The sequence below is a fragment of the Tachysurus vachellii genome, chromosome 17, assembly GCF_030014155.1.
Source record: "Tachysurus vachellii isolate PV-2020 chromosome 17, HZAU_Pvac_v1, whole genome shotgun sequence".
NCBI lineage: Eukaryota > Metazoa > Chordata > Actinopteri > Siluriformes > Bagridae > Tachysurus > Tachysurus vachellii.
Genome location: NC_083476.1, coordinates 11,522,741 through 11,547,120, shown reverse-complemented (window position 1 = coordinate 11,547,120; position 24,380 = coordinate 11,522,741). Strand labels below are relative to the sequence as shown.

The following is a 24,380-nucleotide window of genomic DNA, read 5'->3' as shown; positions in this document are numbered from 1 at the left end:
TGTTAGGTTATGGTGAATCAGTATGATGTATGATGTCACCATCAACATGACAGCATGATCATATAAAGTGGCACAATTATCTCAGTGTAGGAGTGAAGGTGTTAAAGGAGAGCAATGCCATTATCTCATGAGCACACACTGCAAATATTTGTATTGTGGTATATTTGTTCAGAAGTTTGGATTCTAAAGCTATGATACGATTTAATCCCAGTGCTCTCACTTTGGACTCAATGCTGGAGGAAAATGATTGAGTTTTGTGATGTGAGAAATTGAGCTTGCTTTGTGTATTTGCAGAGGCGCTGCAGTGTTTAGTGTGGAGGAATCCCGTCGGACTGTCTCCATGCAGATGACCAGTGATGGCCACGACGGCCGACCCCACAGAAGAGTAAAAAAACACACATTACATCAGTATTTTTTTTTACATGCTTTTGTAAATACTCATATTATATTGTAAAACCATGTTCCTGTGTTGACTGCAGATCAGTTGATGAAGTGGTGAGTGAGCACATTTTTAACCCCCTGGAGAGAATCCTTTTGACCTTCTTCCTGGCTTCTATTATTATTATGACTGTCCTTGGTAACCTGCTGGTGATGGTGGCTCTTTCGAGGGACAGGCAGCTGAGGTAAGGGCACTTCCTTTCAGTGATGTCACCTTCAATCACAGAATCAATCAATTTACAATTTGAATTTGAATTACGCTGATTTATCATTTGTCAAATCATTAGGTGTGTTTCCATTAGAACAGGATTCGATATGGAATCATGGTAGAGCTAAGGCCTACAGGTGCAATTTTATTGAGTAATATATCATTAAAAATCCTATTAATGAGAATACTTTGAAGTCATATCATTACGATTACATTTATTTATTTATACCAAGCTAATGAGACACATTTTACTCAATGTCAGTTCCTACATGTCCAATGGTTTTAATTGAAGTTTATAAGCTTGATAGCAATCATGACAACCTGGTTTACATAATATACAGCACAAATATTCTGATGTTAGCTAACTTGCTAGTGTTTGGTTTTCACTACTTAACATATTCCTAGCCTAAACTTACCTAATTTGTTAGCCTCTAATATGAAAGAGCTACTGCTGGAAGTGACTGTACTTCTATCACTTTCTGGTGTCTGAAGTTTGCTTCTTAATTTTGATGATTAATTTAGCTAAGCAGTAATTTAGTCACCAATTTAGCATTATGGAACCTGCATGGTTTTGTGCAGTTGTTCAGTGTCTCAATCACACATGATGGTGAGGTTTCTGACTCTAAGTGACTCTATGCGACAGAAAAACTAAACATAACCCCATTTGAAGCTGAATGTTTGGAGTATTGTTTACACTGATCGCTGATTTAATTGACATGTCCCTTGTCCCTAATGTTAGGAAGAAGAAAACCAACTACTTCATTGTCTCCCTGGCATTTGCAGACCTCCTGGTGGCTCTTTTAGTGATGCCATTTGCAGCGATAGAGCTCACCACAGGCGACTGGAGATACGGAGACACGTTCTGCCTGGTGCGCACCTCGCTGGATGTGCTGCTTACCACAGCCTCCATACTGCACCTGTGCTGCATTGCCCTAGACAGGTACAAGCATCACACAGACTAATGAGGTCTTATTAACTAGCCCCTGAGAGCTGAACCTAAAATTTGCCATCTACACAGAATAATCATTGTGTGCTGAATTACAAGGCACTTCCTGTTTATTACACAGCTGCCTTGTTAGCCATCTGAGCTGCATGGTCTTGTAACTGTGGGGCTTTTTATCATAATGATAGAAAGCCCTCATTAGAGCAGGTCATTGAAAATCAATGCTGATAACCCATGCAAAGGCGCAAGGCTGATACAACTGTGTTTATTAATCACTTTCATCTGATTGGTTCTTTGTGTCATAAGTATGTATGGATGCACTTCAGATTCAGTGGCACTCTCTGTTTGCTCTTTTCATCAGTGAATTTTGTGTTTAGCCTATAAATGTTAAAATGTTTAAATGTTTAGCCTGTAATCCAGCATTCACAGACTGATTATAATTTTGTCTGGAGTTATGCTATTGTTTTTTCTCACAAGTCTCCTGCTACATGGTAATTAGTAATAATATAAAGGCTCTGTATAACTGTTTAACTGTATAACTGTATAAGTGATTTTAAAAAGAATGAAAAAAAATAACCATACACAAAGAACATTACTACTTAACTGCCGAGTAAATATCTTATTCGGAGTCCACTATTAACTAAACAGTAGTTACTGAGTCTTAATTACTAAATATATGTATATTTAAGCCTCAATATGGGCCATGTTATAGTAGTGCCTTCAAAATGCTAGAAATATAGATATTGCATTAATAATGTGTGTAATTCAGATCATTACTTTATGCTGAATGCTTTGCATAAAAAGGACATTTCATATTTTTTTACACTTTTAAAAGCCAACCATGCATTCATGAACAATGTCTCATTTATCAGTGTCTAATATGGGAAATTATTAACAAAGAGCAAGGCCTAAATTAACGCCTTTTATGTATTCCTTAAAATAAAGGGTTACCATTTTCTTTAAAACAATAAGAAGTATTAATGGATTACTGTGTATAATGCTGCTCCACATTTCTACTGAATAACAACTCAGTAACACAGCCGACATTAGTTATGAGTTTTTGTGTGTTTCACTGTATAGTTTTGTTCCACAACATCATTAACTACTACAGAACAACACAAATAGCACTTCAGTTATTATTACTGAGCTTCACTTTATTGCTTTAGCACATATCGATGTAATAACAATACATACAAACAACTTAACTATAAAAACTTAAGTGAATTGTACAACTTGTAGCTATTATGATACAAAACATGGCTGACTAATTCATTCATTCATTCTAATTACTTTCAATTATTTTAAAATCATATGTAATAAACTGAACAAACAGTAACAGTAGCATCCCGTTTGCGTGTTTTACATAAAACACAGAAGGTGAAAAAAATTTCTCAACGTTATTGAGCGTGTGAACACACCAGAAACATTCATTCCACATAATATGAATACATTGAACAAAACGCAACACATGGCCACACAAGCAAAACGACATTGCATGTCTTTATTACCGTAGTCTCCCTGGGAAGATGATGCGTATTTGTAGTGTTTAACATGCATTATTATCAGTGTTTATATATTATGATGATGCAATCCTGCATGGCTTTAGAGAGAACAGCTGTGGCTCTTGGACTGCACCTGGTCCATGAGGCATCAACACTTGTTCTTTCTCCAGCTCTCTTTTTCCACATCTCAAACACACACACAGAGACTCATTTTCACACATGCACATTTTTGCACCCTTGCCTCCGACTTAGCAATTTTATCCATCCCACGATGCCATTCATTCTTCTCTCTCCACCCCGCAGAGTGATGACTCATGTTTGTTTTTCTTTTTTGCCTCATGCCTGTCAGGAAAAATGCTACAGTATGAAAAAATTATATGATTCACAAGGTTGGGTGAAATCAATATGAAAAAGTGGCACAATGGGGGTTTTGAGGTGGTTTTGCAAGATGACTGATTAGTCAATGATATCTATTAATCACATGCCAATATTCACTTATGTGCCTCATGTGTGGCAGGTACTATGCAATCTGCTGCCAGCCGCTGGTCTACAGGAACAAGATGACGCCTGTGAGAGTGTCTCTGATGCTGGGGGGGTGTTGGGTTATCCCCTTGTTCATCTCCTTTCTCCCCATCATGCAGAACTGGAATGTGATTGGCATTGAGGACATTGTAAGTGGTTCGTCAGATTACTTGACTCAGAGCCAGCGTGCCTGAAATACTATTCTGCAAACGCACCAAACGACAGATATATTTACTAGAACCTGCCACCACAGAGAAGGAGCTCATTTGGCTAATGTGTGGCTGCTGCAGGGCCGAGTTGAGCTTTACCGCTGCGACCCGAGTTTTACATACACAGTCTATGATCAGGGTCCATTAGAATGCAGCTGGTTGGAGACATGCTGTGAGAAATGATCATTGAATTTCACAATTTTGCCTGTGCAACTGAACCAATGTGAAAATAATAAAAACGCAACAGTTTTGTTTGTTCAATATATCATTATTAGTTAATTATAAGTAACTCAACCTCATTAAATAATCAGTTAAATTGTGGAGATTGTATGTGCATTTCTGTTTTTCCTCTATTGAATTTATTAAGAATAGGAATAATAAGAAGTACAAAAAAATCAAGAACACAAGAAAGGGCAAATTCCATTTAGATGTCTTTCCTGTGTCTGTGAGCTTGTTCTTTAACTGTTACCTTGACACTGGAGACTCCTTCAAATATGTTAAATAAACATCTCATAGAATATTTCACCATTATACTTTTTAAAATAGACTTAATTGGAGCTGTGACTTATAAGAACAAGCACTTTAATAAATTTATAATGAATTTCAGAGTTGCTGTTACAGAAAATTAACACAAAATCAGAATCGGTAATTCAACAGCATTGTGATATAAGTGGAGAAAATATCACACTGTCACGGGCGTGGGATAAAAACGGACCCAAATGCAGGACAGCTTTAACAAAAAAACAGGATTTATTAACAAAAAACCACTAAACAGGACAGAGACAAACCAGACAAAGACAACAGCAGACATAGACAACAGAAGACACTAGGATTCCGCGCTGCACGAGGCAACGCGGCTCAATTAAATAATACAAATAATCATGACACATGAGGGACAGGTGTGCAGAGGCGGGGAGGAAAAGACAAGGGCGGGGCAGACACGTGAACAAGGAACATAAACAAAAGGCACATGACCAAAGTCCAGGCAGAGTCCTGACACACACTAGAATACACAAACACATTTAGATACCGTTATATATCGTTATATACACCATGCTGTAGCATTAAATCAACAAATTAAAGTCCACCATTTCATATGAATTTCTTAATGTGTAGAAGAACAACTCTAAGAGCTGACAGATCCCTCTTGGCATGTAAGCAAATTGTAAATATAGATACAGGATATCGATACTAGACACATGGAAAAACAGTCAAATCTAGGCAAGCTAGGCAAAACTGGATACTGAAACCAACACAAGGCCACAAAGAGATATTTTACAGTCTAAAGGTAGTCCATTGTTTAAACAATTACACACAGAGTGTACAGCAGATGCTTGTAAGATAGTGATACAAAGTGAATGCAGCCATTTACTGTAGCCATTTAGACCAAAATTGGAACATCGGAAATTACTGTCACTGGTGATTTCCATGAAAATGGAAGAAATCCTCATCACTCAGCTTGACTTGATTGTACTGTTTGTTTCATACTTCAGATTGAGGAGAGGAAGCTAAGCCACGGCTCAAACAGGACGTCCTGCATATTCATGGTGAACCGACCATATGCTCTCGTTTGCTCAGCCGTGGCCTTCTACGTGCCTCTGTGTTTGATGGTCCTCGCCTACCAGCGCATCTATGTGACAGCTATGGAGCACGCTCGGCAGATCCGAATGCTGCGGCGTGCCGGATCCACTCCCATATCCTCTTACTACAGTCACGAACACCCCGGCTCCAGCCGCATGAAAATAGAAACCAAGGCGGCCAAGACACTGGCAGTCATTATGGGTTGCTTCTGTCTGTGCTGGGCTCCGTTTTTTGTCACTAACGTGGTGGACCCCTTCATCCAATACAGTGTACCATGGCAGATGTGGACCACATGGCTGTGGCTGGGATATATTAACTCAGGCTTGAACCCATTCCTTTATGCCTTTCTGAACCGGGCTTTTCGGAGAGCCTTCCTCATGATCCTGTGCTGTGGGGACATGCGCTATGCCCGCCAGGGAAGCTTTAGTCCAAGCAGACATTGCTCAGCATCTGTGAACGGAACATCAATTGCGCTCAGGTACAGTAATTCCTTTCTTGAACATAACGCTTTACTTAAAATGAAAGATTACCTAGTATATGAAAGCTTTATCTTTTGTAGGTTTCCGGGGACATGTTTTCATGGGTCAAGTGCAGACAGACTCTGTGTTTTGTCATGCATAGTAATCATTTCATACTGATGTTCATTTCAGATTCACCTATAGTGCTGTAGACCCAATGAATGTCCTTTTTATCTCAGCCTTATTCCACTGGCTTTCTGTAGTGCATGTGTGATGGAAAGAATTTCATCTTTCCCTGCACTGAGAAATGACAGAAAACCTGTTTACTCGAAACTCACTTATAATGAAGTCCTGCTTCACGCTTGGTGTGTCTTTAAAGAAAAATTGCTGGCTGCTGTGCATTTTGTGCTGATAAGAGAAAAGGAGTAACATGCACACTGTAAACATTTATGCCAATTGTTACACTTGAACAATAATAGGATTTTGATAAAACAGACATTCACTAAAGATACAGCAGACAGAGATTAGGAAGAAAGACACCGGGCTATTCATTTAATCGTAATTTAAAAAATGTCAGTATTCATGTCGTATCTATTTCACTTTTATTATTCACTTTCAGAAATGATGGATGGCACATGCTCACATTGTTGATTTTAGTTACACGATTGCCAAATGTTTGTGAGCCATCAGATCCATACAGTATGTGCTTTTTTTAACATCCCATTACATATCTATTCCCCATTTACTGTTATAGTAAGCTTCACTCTTCTAGGAAGGCTTTCCACTAGATTTTCCCATGTGGCTGTGGGGATCATTTAGTTACAAGAGCTTTAGTGAGACCTGGGATTCAGTCAGTGTTCTAGTTCATTCCAAAGCTGTTCAGTGGGGCTGAGATCAGGGCTCCATGCAGGACACTCAAGGTCTTCTATAACAGCTTTGGAAAACCATGTCTCCATGGAGCTTGATTTGTGCTTAAGGGTATTGTCAAAGGTATTGAGCTTCTTAGTGATAGTGAAATTGCTACAGCATACGGCATACAAAGATATTCTGGACAAATGTGTCCTTCCAACTTTGTTTGAGGAAGACATTCATGGACCTGAATAGAAATCTTGTCTATGTAGTGTGCCTGTGTCAGCTATTTTATTATTTCACTCTATGGTGTGTTTTAATATTTAAAAAAAAAAAAGTATGATGTTGCCTAAATAGTGACAACAATGCTGTTTAAGATAAGAGATTGATTTTTTGTTAGTTTTCTGGCTCAATCTTTAAAATTACGATAATAAAAAATCGGCACGCTTGAGTAGGCATACTTTAATTGGGTACTTTTTAAAATACAGTTTAAATTCAAAGCTGCATTTTTCTTTGTTTTTTTCTATATTGGCATGTGAGAAAATCACAAACAACAGCCCACAGCAGGCTAATGCATTCAAACTAACAGTAAATACACAGTTTATTTAACAGTAGTGGTATATACTGACAGGCCCACCTGCACACCAACCCTTTGTGTGTGTGTGTTTGTGTGTGTGTATTTGTGTGTGTGTTACTTTGCCCTGCACTGTTGTTTTGGTTTGTCTAGGTCAAAAGGTTTTACTATGCAGATTGTCAGAGATGCTTCATTTCTGTTGAAGTGATGTGAATTTTGAATAGATGCAAATGCAATATGGCAAAGGTCTGTTCAGGACACAGCAGCCATTTCTCAGAGGTAAAAAAAAATAAACATGAGATTATTGCCTTGAATTAAAGTAGGGACCGCTTTAGAAGGGTGGTGCAAAGTCCACAGTTTTGTTTTTTTTTTTTGCTTGGCAGTGGCATGTTGTTTTGTAGTCGTCTCTGTAGTGGCTTTGGAGGAGAGGATTTGGGCGACGTGCCATCATGCTGGCTGTCGGTGGGCGTGACTGTGGCATACTCGTTGCTTATAAGACTTTATGTGTTGTGTGTAAAATCTTTTAAACTGCTTATTTTCCCTTTTACTTGTGCATTTATCTTACTTTGCATGGGAATTTTTCCCTTCCAAACAAATGAATCTCCTGATTAATGTTGTGACCTTTTTGTTCTGCTGTGATTAGACAGATTACAGCAGCTGGGCCGACCTTCTGTGATTTGAGTAGCTTTATTTGCCTTCACAGCCGCTGCCTCTTTATGGTTTGTTTTTGAACAATTACTGGCTGTGGGTGCTTTTACACATTTTAATTCTATTGCACTTTTCTTTAGATTTTGGACATCCAGGTCCTAATTTCTATTTTCAGTTTTATTTTTTAATTTTGTATTGTGGTATTTATTAGATACATTGACTGTAGAAGAGCATAATACTTAAAAAGTATTAAAAATTTGAAATATATTTTGTTGCATTTCTAAGCAATAATAATAGTGAATGTGTCAAAGCAGATGTGGTTTTTGTAATATATTTAATTACTCAATCTAAATAGAAGCTGATTGTAAGACTGCCGGTGATGGTTTTAGAGGGCTGATATCAATCTATATATAGCCTCAAGTTGAGCATCATGCAAACTGAATACCTATAAAGGATATCACAGAAATTAAACAGCAATAGTGACCATACTGAAACTTAATATATGTATTAATGTATATAATAAGGTACGAACATATATTGTTCTTTGCAAAACCTTCTAGAAATAAATTAGACAATAATTTATTCAAAAGCTACTTTTCTACACTGTAAAAACTCAATAGATTTTGCAGTAATGTAACTGCGAGTGACTAATGTGTAAATAAAAGCCTTAACTACTGAGTGACTTCAACCAAATATACCACTGAATTAACCCACACTAAAAAATTGTGCTGAAGCAAAGTCATGCAGCTGAGTGAATTCTGGTGGCTCAGTCATTACAGCTTTGAGTCACACATCAGAAAACAGGGTGTTCAAATCCCTGCACCTCCAAGCTGCTATGGTTATATCCCTGAGGTGAAGCTTGTGTGGTGACTCTTGCATGTATTCTACATGTACATAAGCATCAGCCAAATGAACAAAGGTACTGAATTATGTGATATGTAAGATATAAAACATTTACAGTCGTATTCAAAGTTTAGGAACCCCTGACAGTTTCCATGATTTTCATTTATAAATATTTGGGTGTTTGGATCAGCAATTTCATTTTGATCTATCAAATAACTGAAGGACACAGTAATATTTTAGTAGTGAAATGAGGTTTACTGGATTAACAGAAAATGCGCAATATGCATCAAAATGAAATTAGACAGGTGCATAAATTTGGGCACCCCAACAGAAAAATCACATCAATGGTCACATCACATCAGCCTCCTTTAGCAGAAATAACAGCCTCTAGACACTTCCTATAGCCTGTAATGAGTGTCTGGATTCTGGATGAATGTATTTTGGACCATTCCTCCTTACAAAACATCTCCAGTTCAGTTAGGTTTGATGGTTGCCGAGCATGGACAGCCCGCTTCAAATCACCCCACAGATGTTCAATGATATTCAGGTCTGGGGATTGGGATGGCCATTCCAGAACATTGTACTTGTTCCTCTGCTTAAATGCCCGAGTAGATTTTGAGCAGTGTTTTGGGTCGTTGTCTTGTTGAAATATCCAGTTCTGGCATAACTTCAACTTTGTGACTGATTCCTCAACATTATTCTCAAGAATCTGCTGATATTGAGTGGAATCCATGCGACCCTCAACTTTAACCAGATTCCCAGTACCGGCACTGGCCACACAGCCCCACAGCACGATGGAACCACCACCAAATTTTACTGTGGGTAGCAAGTGTTTTTCTTGGAATGCTGTGTTCTTTTGCCACCATGCATAACACCACTTGTTATGACCAAATAACTCACTCCACAGCACCTTATTCCAAAATGAAGCTGGCTTGTCCAAATGTGCGTTTGCATACCTCAAGCGACTCCGTTTGTGGCGTGTGTGCAGAAAAGGCTTCTTTCGCATCACTCTCCTGTACAGCTTCACCTTGTGCAAAGTGCGCTGAATTGTTGAACGATGTGACACCATCTGCAGCAAGTTGATGTTGTAGGTCTTTGGAGGTGGTCTGTGGGCTGTTTTTGACCGTTCTCACCATCCTTCACCTTTGCCTCTCCAATATTTTACGTGGCCTGCCACTTCTGGCTTTAACAAGAACTGTACCTGTGGTCTTCTATTTCCTCACTATGTTCCTCACAGTGGACATTGACAGCTTATATCTCTGCGATAACTTTTTGTAGCCTCCCCCTAAACCATAATGTAGAACAATCTTTGTTTTCAGGTCATTTTAGAGTTGTTTTGAGGCCTCCATGTTGCCACTCTTCAGAGGAGAGACAAAGAGAACAACAACTTGCATTTGGCCGCCTTAAATACCTTTTCTTATGATTGGATGCACCGGTCTATGAAGGTCAAGGCTTAATGAGCCACCAAACCAATTGTGTGTTCCAATTAATCAGTGCTAAGTAGTTACAGGTATTCAAATCAACAAAATGGCAAGGGTGCCCAAATTTATGCACCTGTATAATTTCGTTTTGATGCATACTGCACATTTTCTGTTAATCCAATAAACCTCATTTCACTACTAAAATATTACTGTGTCCTTCAGTTATTTGATAGATCAAAATAAAATTGCTGATCCAAACACCCAAATATTTATAAATGAAAATCATGGAAATTGTCAGGGGTTCCTAAACCTTTGCGTACGACTGTGTATGTTTTATATTTACTTCAATTTACTGCAACCCAGACAACTGTAAAATTTAAGGTACAAAATTTCAAATAATTTTTCATTCACATTATTGGCCTGTCTGGCCTGATCCCACAGAAGAGCTATAGTAGCACAACTTGCTAAAAAAGGATGCTGGCTATGATAGAAAGGTATAAGAACACAGTGCTACAAAGCTACATAAACCTTGGGTTATGTCATTCATGTGAATAATTTGACACATACCACCTACCTAAACATTGTTGCAGATCAAGTACACCCCTTTTGTACACCCCAATTGTATTTTCTAATGGCAATGACCTCTTTCCACATTATAATGCTCCCTGAAACTGCAAAAGTGTTCAGGAATGATTTGAGAAACATGACAAAGAGTTTAAGGTGTTGACTTGGCCTCCGAGTTCCTCAGGTCTCAGTTTGACCGAGCGTTTGTGGGGTGTAGTCCATAGAGGTGCTACTCGTTACTTACAAGACTTAAAGCATCTGCAGATAATGTCTTGGTGCCAGATTCCACTGCACACCTTCAGAGGTCTTGTTGAGTCCAGGATTTGAAGAATCTACATAATATTAGGCAGGTGGTTTTAGTGTAAGACTGAAGAGTGTATGTGGCAGCAGTACAGACACGTGACAGCAGTGCAGTACATAAAATCTTTCAGGTTATGAGCTTCAGTTAATATTCACATCAAATATCAGACGGGGCAAGTGACCTCATTGTCTCTGTCCATAGCAGGTATGTTGGTGTCACACAGGGTGGTTTGAGTATTTCAGAAGCAGCTGGTATCCTTTTCTCCTTTTAATATCTTTTAATATTTACACTTGGTACTATGTAATGCCAGAGAGAAGAGAGCTGTGAGGACTGTCTCACTTGCTGCATTATAATTGTGGTGATTATAGGTGCTGCAGAGGAGGTAGAGGGAAAAAAATTCACATTCTGCTTCCTCGTTTGGCCGTCAACCCCACTGCTGCTAGGCTTCCAACACCCACCTGTAGTGTCAATCACAGTAGTTTATATTTCTGAGGAAAAAATCGCTATCCTTTTCTTCCAAAGAATCCTGAAGCTTGTCTTAATGAAGCAATGCCAGGACTTAGAACGTCATATATACTCAGGTGCCTGTGATTGGTGGAAAATGGTGCACAATTAGCTTGGCAAAGGTTCACTTCTGCAAGAGAACTTTGAACGTGGGGGTAGTGTGAAAACCTAATACAACCAGTATTACTGCTTAGTCTAAGCCGAAGCCTGTACATTCTGTTAATGCCAAGAAAGATTTCTGAAGAATCTGAGACAGAAATTGCTTGCATGAGGTTTTTTTAAATTCAGCATGATACTGGATTATCAAGCTGACACGAACAAACAAAATGAATAGGTGAAAGATTTTAAACAGAATGGAAACAGAACGGCATCATGAAACATAATTATGTCGATTATGTTTTAAGAACAACACACTATGTTTTTTATTTCCTTTACACCACAGCATATTTTTCAATTTCAATTACACCACAGCTTATTATAATTTTGCATTTATTAAAGAACTACAACAAATCCATATTTATCCCTTTATAGTTATGTATATATGTCATAGAACAACTGTGAAACAAGTTAGTTCCTGTTATCCATTTATTTATTATATACCTTTATCACACCTTTATACCACAGTTTTGTTGAGTTTTCAATTCTGATTGGTCAGAAGATGTTCATTCATTTCCTAATAACATTTCTGGCTCCAATTCGCAGGTTTATACACTATACTTAAGTACTGAACAGCCAATTTCATATCCAATTCCTTTGGATTTTCAGTAAATGGTTCATTCAGCCACAAGTGCATAAGAGGTTTGGAACTGAATTCAGCAGAAAACCTGGGGATCAGTTGGAGTTCCAATTCATTACAAATGTGTTTAATGGGCATTGGGATCAGGGCTCTGTGCAGGCCACTAGATATCTTTCACTTCAACCTTGGCACATTGCCTTTATAGATCTCATTTTGTGCACAAGGGCATTATCATGCTGGAACATTTTTGGACCTCTTAGTTCCAGTGAGTAGAATCTTAATTCTACAGATTACAAAGACTTTCTAGACAATTGCTTGCTTCCAACTTTGTAGCAACAGTTTGGAGAAGAACCAAATATGATGGTCTGATGGTCAGGTGTCCACAAGACTTTGGCCAAATAATTTATAAATTCATAGGATTGTATAGATTACGCTCCATCTAATCTAAACCTAATAATAAACAGATTAAACGGATTGTTGTTTAACAAAGAAAACCATTGATATGGTTAATGATCTGTGAGTCTTTTCTGACACAGGAGAGTCTTCAGGTGAGAGGAGTTGATACTTTTTTCAGAAACATGAGGCAAACTGTGATGTAATAAAATTCTTCTTATTATTATTAAATTCAAGAAAGAAAAAAGATGCTGGTGAGGGAACAAATCTACAGTATATAGCTGATATATGTTACACAGACATTTTACATTACACGCAAACATAAATGGATAAGAAGTGTTGAGTAATTGTTCATTAATAAATTATTAATGTAATTATTAAATTAAGTAATTGTCTGCAAAATTAGATGCTGGTGAGAGAATGAATTAAATGTAAGTGATAACAGAAACTTGATTCATGGATGTTCCACAATATTAAATGTAACTATTAGTGTATAAAAAGTATGATGTACTTATATAAATAATACCAATATGAATTGTGCTGTGGTGCAATAGGAATCAGGATATGCTGTCTTTGGGGCGATAACAGTACCAGTAAGTCTGTTTCACTTATTATTTTCCAAGAACAGCTTCACCGTCACAGTTTTATTCCTCCTCAACATGTGGCATGTCACATCTTCATACCATAACTCATCAGCTTAAATAAATATAAGTAAATAAGTCACCCAGAGCAGGTAGGCCTGTGCACGACACTCATCAACTTTACGTATGGCACCTGAAACAGGGAACAGCTCCAAAGTGTTTTATGACACTGTTTGAGATTAGGGATGTTGTTGTTACACCACACCATAAAGATGTCCTCTTGTGTTTCGTCCGGTTAATGGTTCACTTGTGGGAGGGTTCGTGATGATCACACTGCACACATGTTTAGCAGCTGAACAGTCTTAAGTATGGCTGGTGAACAGGATGTGACCTTGAGCTTTCTTTTTATACACATTGTGTCTGTAAATATGATAGCAGTAATATCACAGTATATTTTTAGGACAACAATTCAGGAGTACAAGACACACCTGGCTAACTTTTGTTTGTTCACTGTGGTCTGTTTTATTTTTAGTCTTTTATTTTAAGTCAAAGATTGCTAAAAATCCACTGCAGTCTTGTATTTTTTATTATATTATTACAAAACTGCAAATCAAGATGCATCACATCTTATACACTAAAGATATACTCTACCCATCAAATGTTTTGTATGCAACCAGGGAAATGAAAATGTAGTCAACAAGACAGTTCACCTTCAATTGTTCTAGCACCAGTGTAATAACAGAGAGTAATCAGTTGACTGAAAGACTAGAGAGAGAACAATCTGCATGATGTTTATGAATTAATGTGATAATGTGGTTTTTCATTTTCCATCTGAACTGGTCGTATTAATCTTTTTAAAATTGAATGTATTAAATTTACACTTACTGTAAATGAATAAAAATGAGATCATAACAGGAAATGTCAGAGTTTCGCCATGTATACGGCTTTCCCAGTTTGCAACAGATGTCATGGTTAGTTATCAAATTGTCATGGTTATCTCTATTACAAGTGTGCTTTTGTTTAATGCTAATAAAAATGAAGTGAATTTACTTCATGCATTAAAAGTAAACTAGCAAAATTACTGCTTTAACTGGCAAAAAGGCTGAGAACTGAGCATGGATCAATTAGGCAAATGTAATGTACGTAATGTAATGTAATGATAATGTACGCTGTTTAATTGTGTAAGATACAGTAACTGCTAAATTATTTGATTATTGATTTTGTTGACACTTATTTTAAGCAGGTTTATCTGCTTATTTTGTTGATGCAGGTATAGCTGCTACTCTTGCAGTGAAAATGAATCAAACTCTTAGCTGTTTAGTTGTGTTCATTCGTCTTTGATGTTCATTCATTCATTCATTTTCTACCGCTTATCCAAACTACCTCGGGTCACGGGGAGCCTGTGCCTATCTCAGGCGTCATTGGGCATCAAGGCAGGATACACCCTGGACGGAGTGCCAACCCATCGCAGGGCACACACACACACTCTCATTCACTCACGCAATCACACACTACGGACAATTTTTCCAGAGATGCCAATCAACCTACCATGCATGTCTTTGGACCCGGGGGAGGAAACCAGAGTACCCGGAGGAAAACCCCGAGGCACGGGGAGAACATGCAAACTCCACACACACAAGGCGGAGGCGGGAATCGAACCCCCAACCCTGGAGGTGTGAGGCAAACGTGCTAACCACTAAGCCACCGTGCCCCCAATTTTTGATGTTTACTTAATCAAATAAAACTTTAATTTCTTTGTTTGTCCATATAGTGCACACGTATCATTTGTGTTCTTGTTTACGATTAGATATTTGTAATGTGACCTCTTCTTTATTTGGTTTTGTATAAACTTAAAATTCAGCTTTTTAAGTTTATTGTCATGTGTACAGAGAATGCTTTAAGCATTGATAGACAAAAGTATCAGTCAAAAAGAGACATATTGTGAGATACAGAGCACATACAATACTTTAAATTATTAATGTATTTAAGCAGGAAAAAAAATACTTACTTATTTTTACTTATAAAAATATTTGGGGAGTTGGTTATTGTTAAAATAATGAGTGGACTTTCTCAAAAGAGCAGGAATTCCCATCACTACTAGAACTGTTGCTTGGCATGCTGACATTGGGAGTGGGTTTATACAGGAGCACAGGGTTAATGTATCCTGTCAATTTTACTGCACACTTTTACGAGCCTTCACTGCAGCTTGATGCAGTTATTAGATCTCAGATTGATCCCAGTCTCGGCTATGTTTTAGCAACCTTCAACACAAACATTGTTCTACATCAGAAAGATCTCCAGGCAATACCAACTACTTACAATAATCCACAGTGTATTTCAGCATTCCGTTAAGAGCAGCATTATAATTCGTGCATTCGGTTGTTTCTCTATAAACTGTTTAACACCTGGCTTTGTGTGGAGTAATAATATCTGCTGGAATGATAATATCATGCGCTTTGGACTCATTTCATGTTTCTTGGACATGTGCACTTGCTCTCATCATAACACCGTAAAAGGGCTTTATGTCAGCAGTATATCACAAGGGTTTCTAAAACAAGATATTTTCCAAATAAAAACCCTTTTCAAGGTTGGAAAAGGCCTGCACGTGAGCTCAGATTTATGATTTGGCAAACTGTATTTTCTTTACTCACCATCATGAACAGCTGGTTTGAATATTTACCTTTTATGGGTTAGGGATAATGATGCTTTAGATTTCATGTGTGCATTTGTTTCATGTATTCATGTGTGCATAAGTCTAGGTGATATAAATCATGCTATTGTAGGTCAATTATACCAAAATTTGCTTACAATTACATTTTTTACTGAATAACGAAGCCTTTTATTGAACGTCCTTCTGGTTATTGTTGCCTACAATGTAATGAAACATCTATAAAACAAGTTCTTGTTCTCACTTATGTTGTAGCAGCTATAAACTGTCTGTTTTTCACCAGCCTGCTGTTATAGAAAATTAATTAATATCTGAACAATCAGAACTGAAAACTACAGGCTTTTACATAGAACAAAGTACATTTAAATATGTTGTTGCATTAATGTATGCAATTAAAGTGTTAATTTCGTCACCTATTTTTAATTTAGTCTTAGTCTTAGTCTTGTGCCAAATGTCCTTGTTAGTTTTAGTCATATTTAGTCATTCACATATCTTTTTTGTTAGTCTTAGTTTTAGTCGACTAAAAGTCTTTTAATTTTAGTCTAGTTGTAGTCAAAAAATTGTAGCTTGACTCTGGCCTCATTAAATGCAATAATATCAGGAACACAAGAGTTATAGTGGAAATAAATAACTTAATGAAAAGCCTAAGATCAAAACTGTAGGTGTGTGTATATATATACCACTTTTGAATAAGAAACAATATCAAGGCTATAAAACTTGTCAAAACTCAGAGAATCACAAAAGTATCAGTGAGAAGTTGAGAACACTCGTTTAAACAGTGCATACACTCGAACTTGACTGCACATCACATTTTTTACTTTATTGATGGTGCTTTTAATCGTAATGCAAAGACCGGTCATCAGGACATAAGCTGTCATGTACAATAAAAGAGCCTGCGCAGCGACAGGAAATATAATTTAACACAAAAATCCTGCCTAGACCTAGGGTGGACTTGTGCTCAGGATTTATTTTTTTTTTGAGCGGCGTGCGGACGAATTCTTTCTACGCACACACTATTTTATTTCTTGATAACAGACTGCTGCGAACTACAGTATTACACACCGTTGCCATGAAAAACAGAGCGTTGCCATGGACACACAGGATTCTAACCGTAGAGACGGAGCGCACTATTTTCTTTAGCGGAAACAATACAATTGCTTTTAAATCAATAAACTTCTTTTTAAATTATCGATTTATTTGGTAGGTAGCAATGTAATAAGCGGGATCCGCTTCGCGGACCTGTAACTTGAGCAACAGCGCGAAGCCGCGAACTCGTTCTGAATATTTTAAAGGCATAACAGCTGATGAAAAAGCAGAGACAATTGTAGACGAATTCCATGTCCCTAGAGCCAGATTCCGTGTCCGGGGATTGGGTCGCCGAGGCCCCCGCCTTCGACTGCCACCCAATCCACATTGCCCCAGCCCCTTAAGGTTCCTCCTGCAGGTGGTGGGCCCACAGGAGATTGGCCCCACGTCGCTCCTTCGGGCTGAGCCCAGCCGGGCCCCGTGGGGTAAGACCCGGCCACCAGGCGCTCGCATGCGAGCCCCAACCCCGGGCCTGGCTCCAGGGTGGGGCCCCGGTTGCGCCATACCGGGCGACGTCACGGACCTTGCTATTAAATTCCTCATAAGGGGTATTTGAACCGCTCTTTGTCTGGCCCGTCACCCAGGACCTGTTTGCCTTGGGAGACCCTACCAGGGGCAGAAAGCCCCAGACAACATAGCTCCTAGGATCATTCAGGCACGGAAACCCCTCCACCACAATAAGGTGGCGGTTCGAGGAGGGGAAACCGTCCGGCACCTCAAGAGGGGGAAGCAGTGCCCTGCGCACACTGTTTACAGTGGGAGTGGGAATCTGCTGACTTCGACTGGGGACATCCTCGGACGGTGGAAGGAGTACTTCGAGGTTCTCCTCAACCCCACCAACATGTCTTCCATTGAGGAAGCAGAGGCCGAGGGCTCAGTTGTGGACTCGTCGATCCTCCAAGCTGAGGTCACTGAGGTAGTTGAGAAGCTCCTCAGTGGCAAGGCACCGGGGGTGGATGAGATCCGCCCTGAGTACCTCAAGTCTCTGGATGTTGTGGGGCTGTCTTGGTTGACACGCCTCTGCAACGTCGCGTGGCAGCTGGGGACAGTGCCTCTGGACTGGCAGACTGGGATGGTGGTCCCTCTGTTTAAGAAGGGGAACCGGAGGGTGTGTTCCAACTGCAGGGGGATCACACTCCTCAGCCTCCCCGGAAAAGTCTATGCCAGGGTACTGGAGAGGAGAATTCGGCCGATAGTCGAACCTCGGGTTCAGGAGGAACAATGCGGGTTTCGTCCTGGTCGTGGAACACTGGACCATCTCTATACCCTCGCCAGGTTGCTGGAGGGTTCATGGGTGTTTGCCCAACCAGTCCAAATGTACTTTGTGAATCTGGAGAAGGCATTCGACTGTGTCCCTCGTGGTGACCTGTGGGGGGTGCTCTGGGAGTACGGGGTCCGGGGCCCTCTGCTAAGGGCTGTCCGGTCCCTATATGACCGAAGCAGGAGTTTGGTTCGCATTGCCGGCAGTAAGTCAGACTTGTTCCCGGTGCATGTTGGACTCCGGCAGGGCTGCCCTTTGTCACCGGTCCTGTTCATTATCTATATGGACAGGATTTCTAGGCGCAGTCGGGGGAGGGAGTCCGGTTTGGGGACCACAGGATTTCGTCTCTGCTTTTTGCAGATGATGTTGTCCTGTTGGCTTCCTCAAATCAGGACCTTCAGCGTGCACTGGGACGGTTTGCAGCCGAATGTGAAGCGGCGGGGATGAGAATCAGCACCTCCAAGTCCGAGGCCATGGTTCTCAACCGGAAAAGGGTGGCTTGCCCCCTTCAGGTTGGTGGAGAGCTCCTGCCTCAAGTGGAGGAGTTTAAGTATCTTGGGGTCTTGTTCACGAGTGAGGGAAGGATGGAGCGGGAGATCGACAGGCGGATCGGTGTATCTTCTGCAGTGATGCAGTCGATATACCGGTCTGTTGTAGTGAAGAAAGAGCTGAGCCGCAAGGTGAAGCTCTCTATTTACCAGTCGATCTACGTTCCTACCCTCACCTATGACCATGAGCTTTGGGTCATGACCGAAAGGACAAGATCCCGGATACAGGCGGCCGAAATGAGTTTCCTCCGTAGGGTGGCTGGGCGCTCCCTTAGAGATAGGGTGAGGAGCTCGGTCACTCGGGAGGAGCTCAGAGTAGAGCAGCTGCTCCTCCACATCGAGAGGAGTCAGCTAAGGTGGCTCGGGCATCTGTTCCGGATGCCTCCTGGACGCCTCCCTGGGGAGGTGTTCCGGGCATGTCCAACCGGGAGGAGGCCCCGGGGAAGACCTAAGACACACTGGAGGGACTATGTCTCTCAGCTGGCCTGGGAACGCTTTGGCATTCCCCCCGGAAGAGCTGGAGGAAGTTTCTGGGGAGAGGGAAGTCTGGGCATCCCTGCTTAGACTGCTGCCACCGCGACCCGGCCCCGGATAAGCGGTAGAAAATGGATGGATGGATGGATGAATTGTAGACGAAAATGAAGAGAGATTTTATCTTAGTTTTTAATTTTATACAAAACATTTTCGCCTCGTCTTTTTTCGTCAACAATAATGCATGTTAATTTAGTCTTAGCGTTTTTGGACAGTGGTGCAGTCTTGTCATCGTCTCGTCTTAGTCATGAAAAAAAGGTTGTTGACGAACATGTCGTCTCGTCTCCTCTGACGAAATTAACACTAGTATTAATGTTATAATATCAAAAGCTATGATCAAATATTGGCTAATATTGTGATGTGAGAAATATATATAATATCGCCACATAACTACCCATGTTTTTGGTTTAAAAAGGCCTGGATATAATGGATGTAAAATGTGATTCCTAAGCAACTAAGATTGTTGTGGGTGGGAGGTGTTTGGGAGAGTTTGTGTGGAACAATAGATAATGGATCAAGCATAATAACTGTCATGTGAAATTAAAGGAGCATGTTTTATCTATGATGTACCACCCTGGGTAGATCCTCAAGCTAATCCTGTAGTCATTATCATACTGGAGTTGTTTTTTTATAACTACGGTAACAATATGAAGCTATAATTGCATGAAAAAATTTCACTCATACCATTGCTCTTGCCTGCTCTGGTGAATGCCGAACTGGAGCTGGAACCATGTAGAAATGAAAGAAGATTACTGATCTCGGTTAGAACTGATTGTTTAAATGGTATCCTGCTTAATCCAAGGCTAAAGATGTTGTTTCAATTTTTGGCCAGAACTAGGACAGATCTAATCTCTGGAGCCATAAATATCCTGCTTTTACCAGGTTAATGCCATGTCAAATAAATTCTACCCATAATATTATTTGATAGCACTTTGATTGAACACATAATTTATGGGTTATTTTGACAGCACATGTTTAGCGTCTTTGGGGAAAAAAAATCTCAGTTTGACCAAATCAGACAGTACTGAGCTGTCTTGTTTAATTCCCATCTTTTTTTTTGGTCTTGTATTTTTTTTAGTTTGTCTATTTATTCAAACTGGCAGTATTATGGAAACTGTTGTCATAAAAACACATTTGGAAAAAGATTACATGTTCCATTGAAACATTTCACTCTTTAGGCCTTCTCTGCACAGAGAGTGCAATTCAGTTCCATTCCATTCAGTTCAGTTGCATTTATAAAGCACTTAACATTGGGCATTGTCACGAAGCAGTTTTATTGAAAGTATAAAAAAATCAATTAAAATTTTAAATTTATTCCTAATGAGCATGCCGGAGATGAGGATGCCAAGGAAAAACTTCCTTTTAAGAAGAAACCTTGAAAAGAACCAGACCCAAAAAGGACGCCATCCGAATCTGGCTGATAGAGTGTTTATGAATAATTTCTCTTCTATAACCATGTACTACAGAGATATTGTTACAAAAATGTATCACTGATTTTTAACTTTAAGCCTATCATATCAAATTGAAGTTACCAACTGTTCAGTGATGGAGACTTGAGTGTGAACTGTTCATACACATGCACACAGAGGCACAGAGTATTCCCTGGACGTCCAGCGGCAGAATACTTAGCTCGCTCTGCTGCAGCCAAGGTTCGATTCCAAAGCAGGAAACCAACACAACCACTGAGGGGTTAACTCACAGGCGCTGGTCCAGTGCTCATCCAAAGCCTGGAAAAAATGTCAGGGTTCAACCAGGAAGTGCATCCGGCAAAGTTTGTAAGAAAAATCAAATACGCGTGCCAGGTATTTCGGATGACCCGTTGTAGCGACCCTGAACAGGGAGCATCCGAAGAACAACATATTCAGTAATTAGAAGAGTGCAAGCAAGGACTCCAGCAAGAATATAGCTATGACATTATAACTTTAAAGGGAGAAACAGAAGGGAACATACATGAGGGGACTCTGGGACACAAACGTATTAACCAAAGGGTTGACTAAATAAATGAATTTTCAGCATAAACTTAAACACTGATACTGAGTCTGAGTCCCAAACACTTTTTGGAAGGCTGTTTCTAGAACTGTAGGTCATAAGTAAGCCTTCACTATTAAAAGTACCAACAAACTCAGTAAGACAGTAAGATTCAAAGTTTACTCAGGTTGTGCAACATAAAGCAGGAATGCACCTTGACTGGTACCCCAGGCCATCATCAGGCATCATGCACACACAAATTCACACCTAGGGATAATTTAATGACCTACTGCCATGTTTCTGGAGCATAGAAGGAAACCAGAGACCCCAGAGGAAACCAATGCAGTCACTGGGAAAATATGACAAAGTCTACACAATAATCAAAGTTTCGGAAATTATTTAGGAGTTTTAAAGTTGTATTACATTTTATTATATATATATATAAAAAAGCCTTATAGTACAGTTTTTATTGAAAACAACCAAATATAAGATGCAAATGTATACAATAATATTCCAGCTGTTGGAACTGAAGCCATAGAGCGTTTTTATTCCTGAAAATTTTCTAAAGGATTAAGGGTGATTCAGATTTAAACATTTAAATTCAAGTGAGCAGTCAAATCAGCAAACTCTAAGAACTGTAATTTAATAGTGTGCTGTGAAATCACAGACCCACTTTAGAGAACGATCGTGTGAATGTAATACATTGGAAATCAGATTTCCTAGACAGAGGTCAGTGATTTGTGAACTGTGCCCATCTATCTGTCAGCTATAATATTACAGGGTAGTGTCTGTCCTGCAAAAGAACAACACAGTCGGAAGTGTCATGGATGATTACTGGTGAAGATTTTGGTGAAACTTAGGTTTGGATGAACTGAACTAAAAAGCAGGTCAATATTTTTTATTTGCTGTTTTGTCACTACACTGACAATGGCTTATCTGTACATGTGCACAGCATGCACTACAAAATGAGCAAGTAACGTGGGAACTCCGGTTCAGAAACGGATCTCATATCCTCAGGGATTGGCTTCTATTTACCACAGATGTTCGGGATGTTTTTACACATTCAGACTATTTGGCCATGCTCTGATTTGATCATCATATCAAAATAAGATTTACAAAGATTTATTTGTACTTGATACATGAGGGGCTGCATATTTTTTGGCCACCCATATCCCCTGGTTCTCTTTCTGCTGCAGACACCCCCCAGGTTTTGCGTGTTAAGTGGGCTCACGAAAAGGTTCAGGGTGCCAGAGATATTTTTATGCCTGGTCTTTGTGGTTCAATGGTGAAAACAGCAAGTTCCAAATTCAAGCCCTGAGGCTGACACACATACAGTACAATATCAGAGACCTAGACCTAATTACATCATTTTTGTACTGTACTAATATACTATTGTGTGCTTTCTCTATGTGGTGTGAAATAAATATTTATCTAAGGACTGTAAATATTCATGCAAACAGTACAAGAGAGAATATCAAGAAATGGCAACATTTTTTTTCCCGCAACAACCATGTCGTGTGTAAAATTTATTTATGACCATAACATTTTAGTAGAGAGGAACTAACTTTTTAATGATGCATGTACTGTGTGTAGGGGGGGCACGGTGGCTTAGTGGTTAGCACGTTCGCCTCACACCTCCAGGTTTGGGGGTTCGATTCCCGCCTCCGCCTTGTGTGTGTGGAGTTTGCATGTTCTCCCCGTGCCTCGGGGGTTTCCTCCGGGTACTCCGGTTTCCTCCCCCGGTCCAAAGACATGCATGGTAGGTTGATTGGCATCTCTGGAAAATTGTCCGTAGTGTGTGATTGCGTGAGTGAATGAGAGTGTGTGTGTGTGTGCCCTGCGATGGGTTGGCACTCCGTCCAGGGTGTATCCTGCCTTGATGCCCGATGACGCCTGAGATAGGCACAGGCTCCCCGTGACCCGAGGTAGTTCGGATAAGCGGTAGAAGATGAATGAATGAATGAATGTACTGTGTAGTCAAAGATGTATGAGGTACTTTAGCTTGAGCCACTTGAGTTTCAGAAAAGGCTTGGAAAATGTTAGATGCCCTTACTCAGAGGTATTTATTCTCTCGCTCTTTCTCTCTCTCTCTCTCTCTCTCTCTCTCTCTCTCTCTCTCTCTCTCTCTTTCTCTTTCTCTCTCTCTCTCTCTCTCTCTCACTCTCTCTCCCTTTCTCTCTCTCTCACTCTCTCTCTGTCTCTCTTTCTCTTTAACACATCTGAGCAGTGACATATTAGTGGTGTTGGGACTCAAACTCACACTTCTGACTGGTATTCAGACATCTTCACCCCTGTTTCTTGTTTCTAGCTCAGTTTGTAGTGTTCAATGATCAGTTTGGTCTTGTAGATATGTCCGCTTTCACATTTAGTGCTTTTTTCTCAGAAAAAAGGGCTGGAGAATTTAAGTGTGCTGTGGTAAAATGTATGTACCACAAGGTATTTTAGACTATAGATGTACATCACTATAATAAAAAACACATCCATCTAAAAACATGCAATTAATGAAACGTCCCTGAAGATAGTGGCAGTTAATCGATTGCTGGGTCATGTATTAAAGGACAGAAGGTCAAGGATTCCAAACAAGAGTAATTATTGTATCTGCACTAAATATTTACTATGTGTCTACCATCGTGAAATTTACAGACAGTATTGAATTTTAGAAACAGCCCTGAATTACCAGCCATAAGTGCTGTTTGTAATCTTTTGTGCAAGCAGTTGAATTCCCTCAACAAAATACATCAGGTCTAACTCTTTTTTTGCGCACTACACTGTGTGTGCCCTTTATGTTGTGCTATATAGAGCCCTCTCACCATAAAGCAGAACAGCATGAAGGTCAGCACAGAGCGTGTCAACAGGAACAGTCATTATATTCATGCATGAGTGCCTTATTAGAGCTGCTAGAGTGCACAAAGAGCACTTGGTGCTTACTGGAGGCTTCTCTTTACAGGTATATACAAGTTTACTAACCTTTTCAGGCTGAGTGTTGGTGTGATCAGGTTGCCAAAGAATATTGCAAAATTTTAGCAGTGCAGAAAAAAAACTT

At 39.8% G+C, this 24,380-nt stretch overlaps 1 protein-coding gene across 2 annotated transcripts in view; it reads left to right on the top strand.

Annotated features, from left to right (window-relative positions):
* The window catches only part of si:dkey-247m21.3 (5-hydroxytryptamine receptor 4), a 45,179-nt gene that overhangs the window by 10,868 nt on the left and 9,931 nt on the right, over positions 1 to 24,380 (top strand). For both annotated transcript variants that reach the window (XR_009649788.1, XM_060891264.1), the window contains exons 2-6: positions 295 to 385; positions 480 to 623; positions 1,386 to 1,586; positions 3,609 to 3,762; positions 5,316 to 5,881. Coding sequence is in view for 1 of the 2 variants with exons in the window: in XM_060891264.1 (XP_060747247.1) it covers positions 357 to 385; positions 480 to 623; positions 1,386 to 1,586; positions 3,609 to 3,762; positions 5,316 to 5,881 (1,094 nt within the window). In the remaining variant the exon portion in view is untranslated. The remainder of the gene's footprint in view (positions 1 to 294; positions 386 to 479; positions 624 to 1,385; positions 1,587 to 3,608; positions 3,763 to 5,315; positions 5,882 to 24,380) is intronic.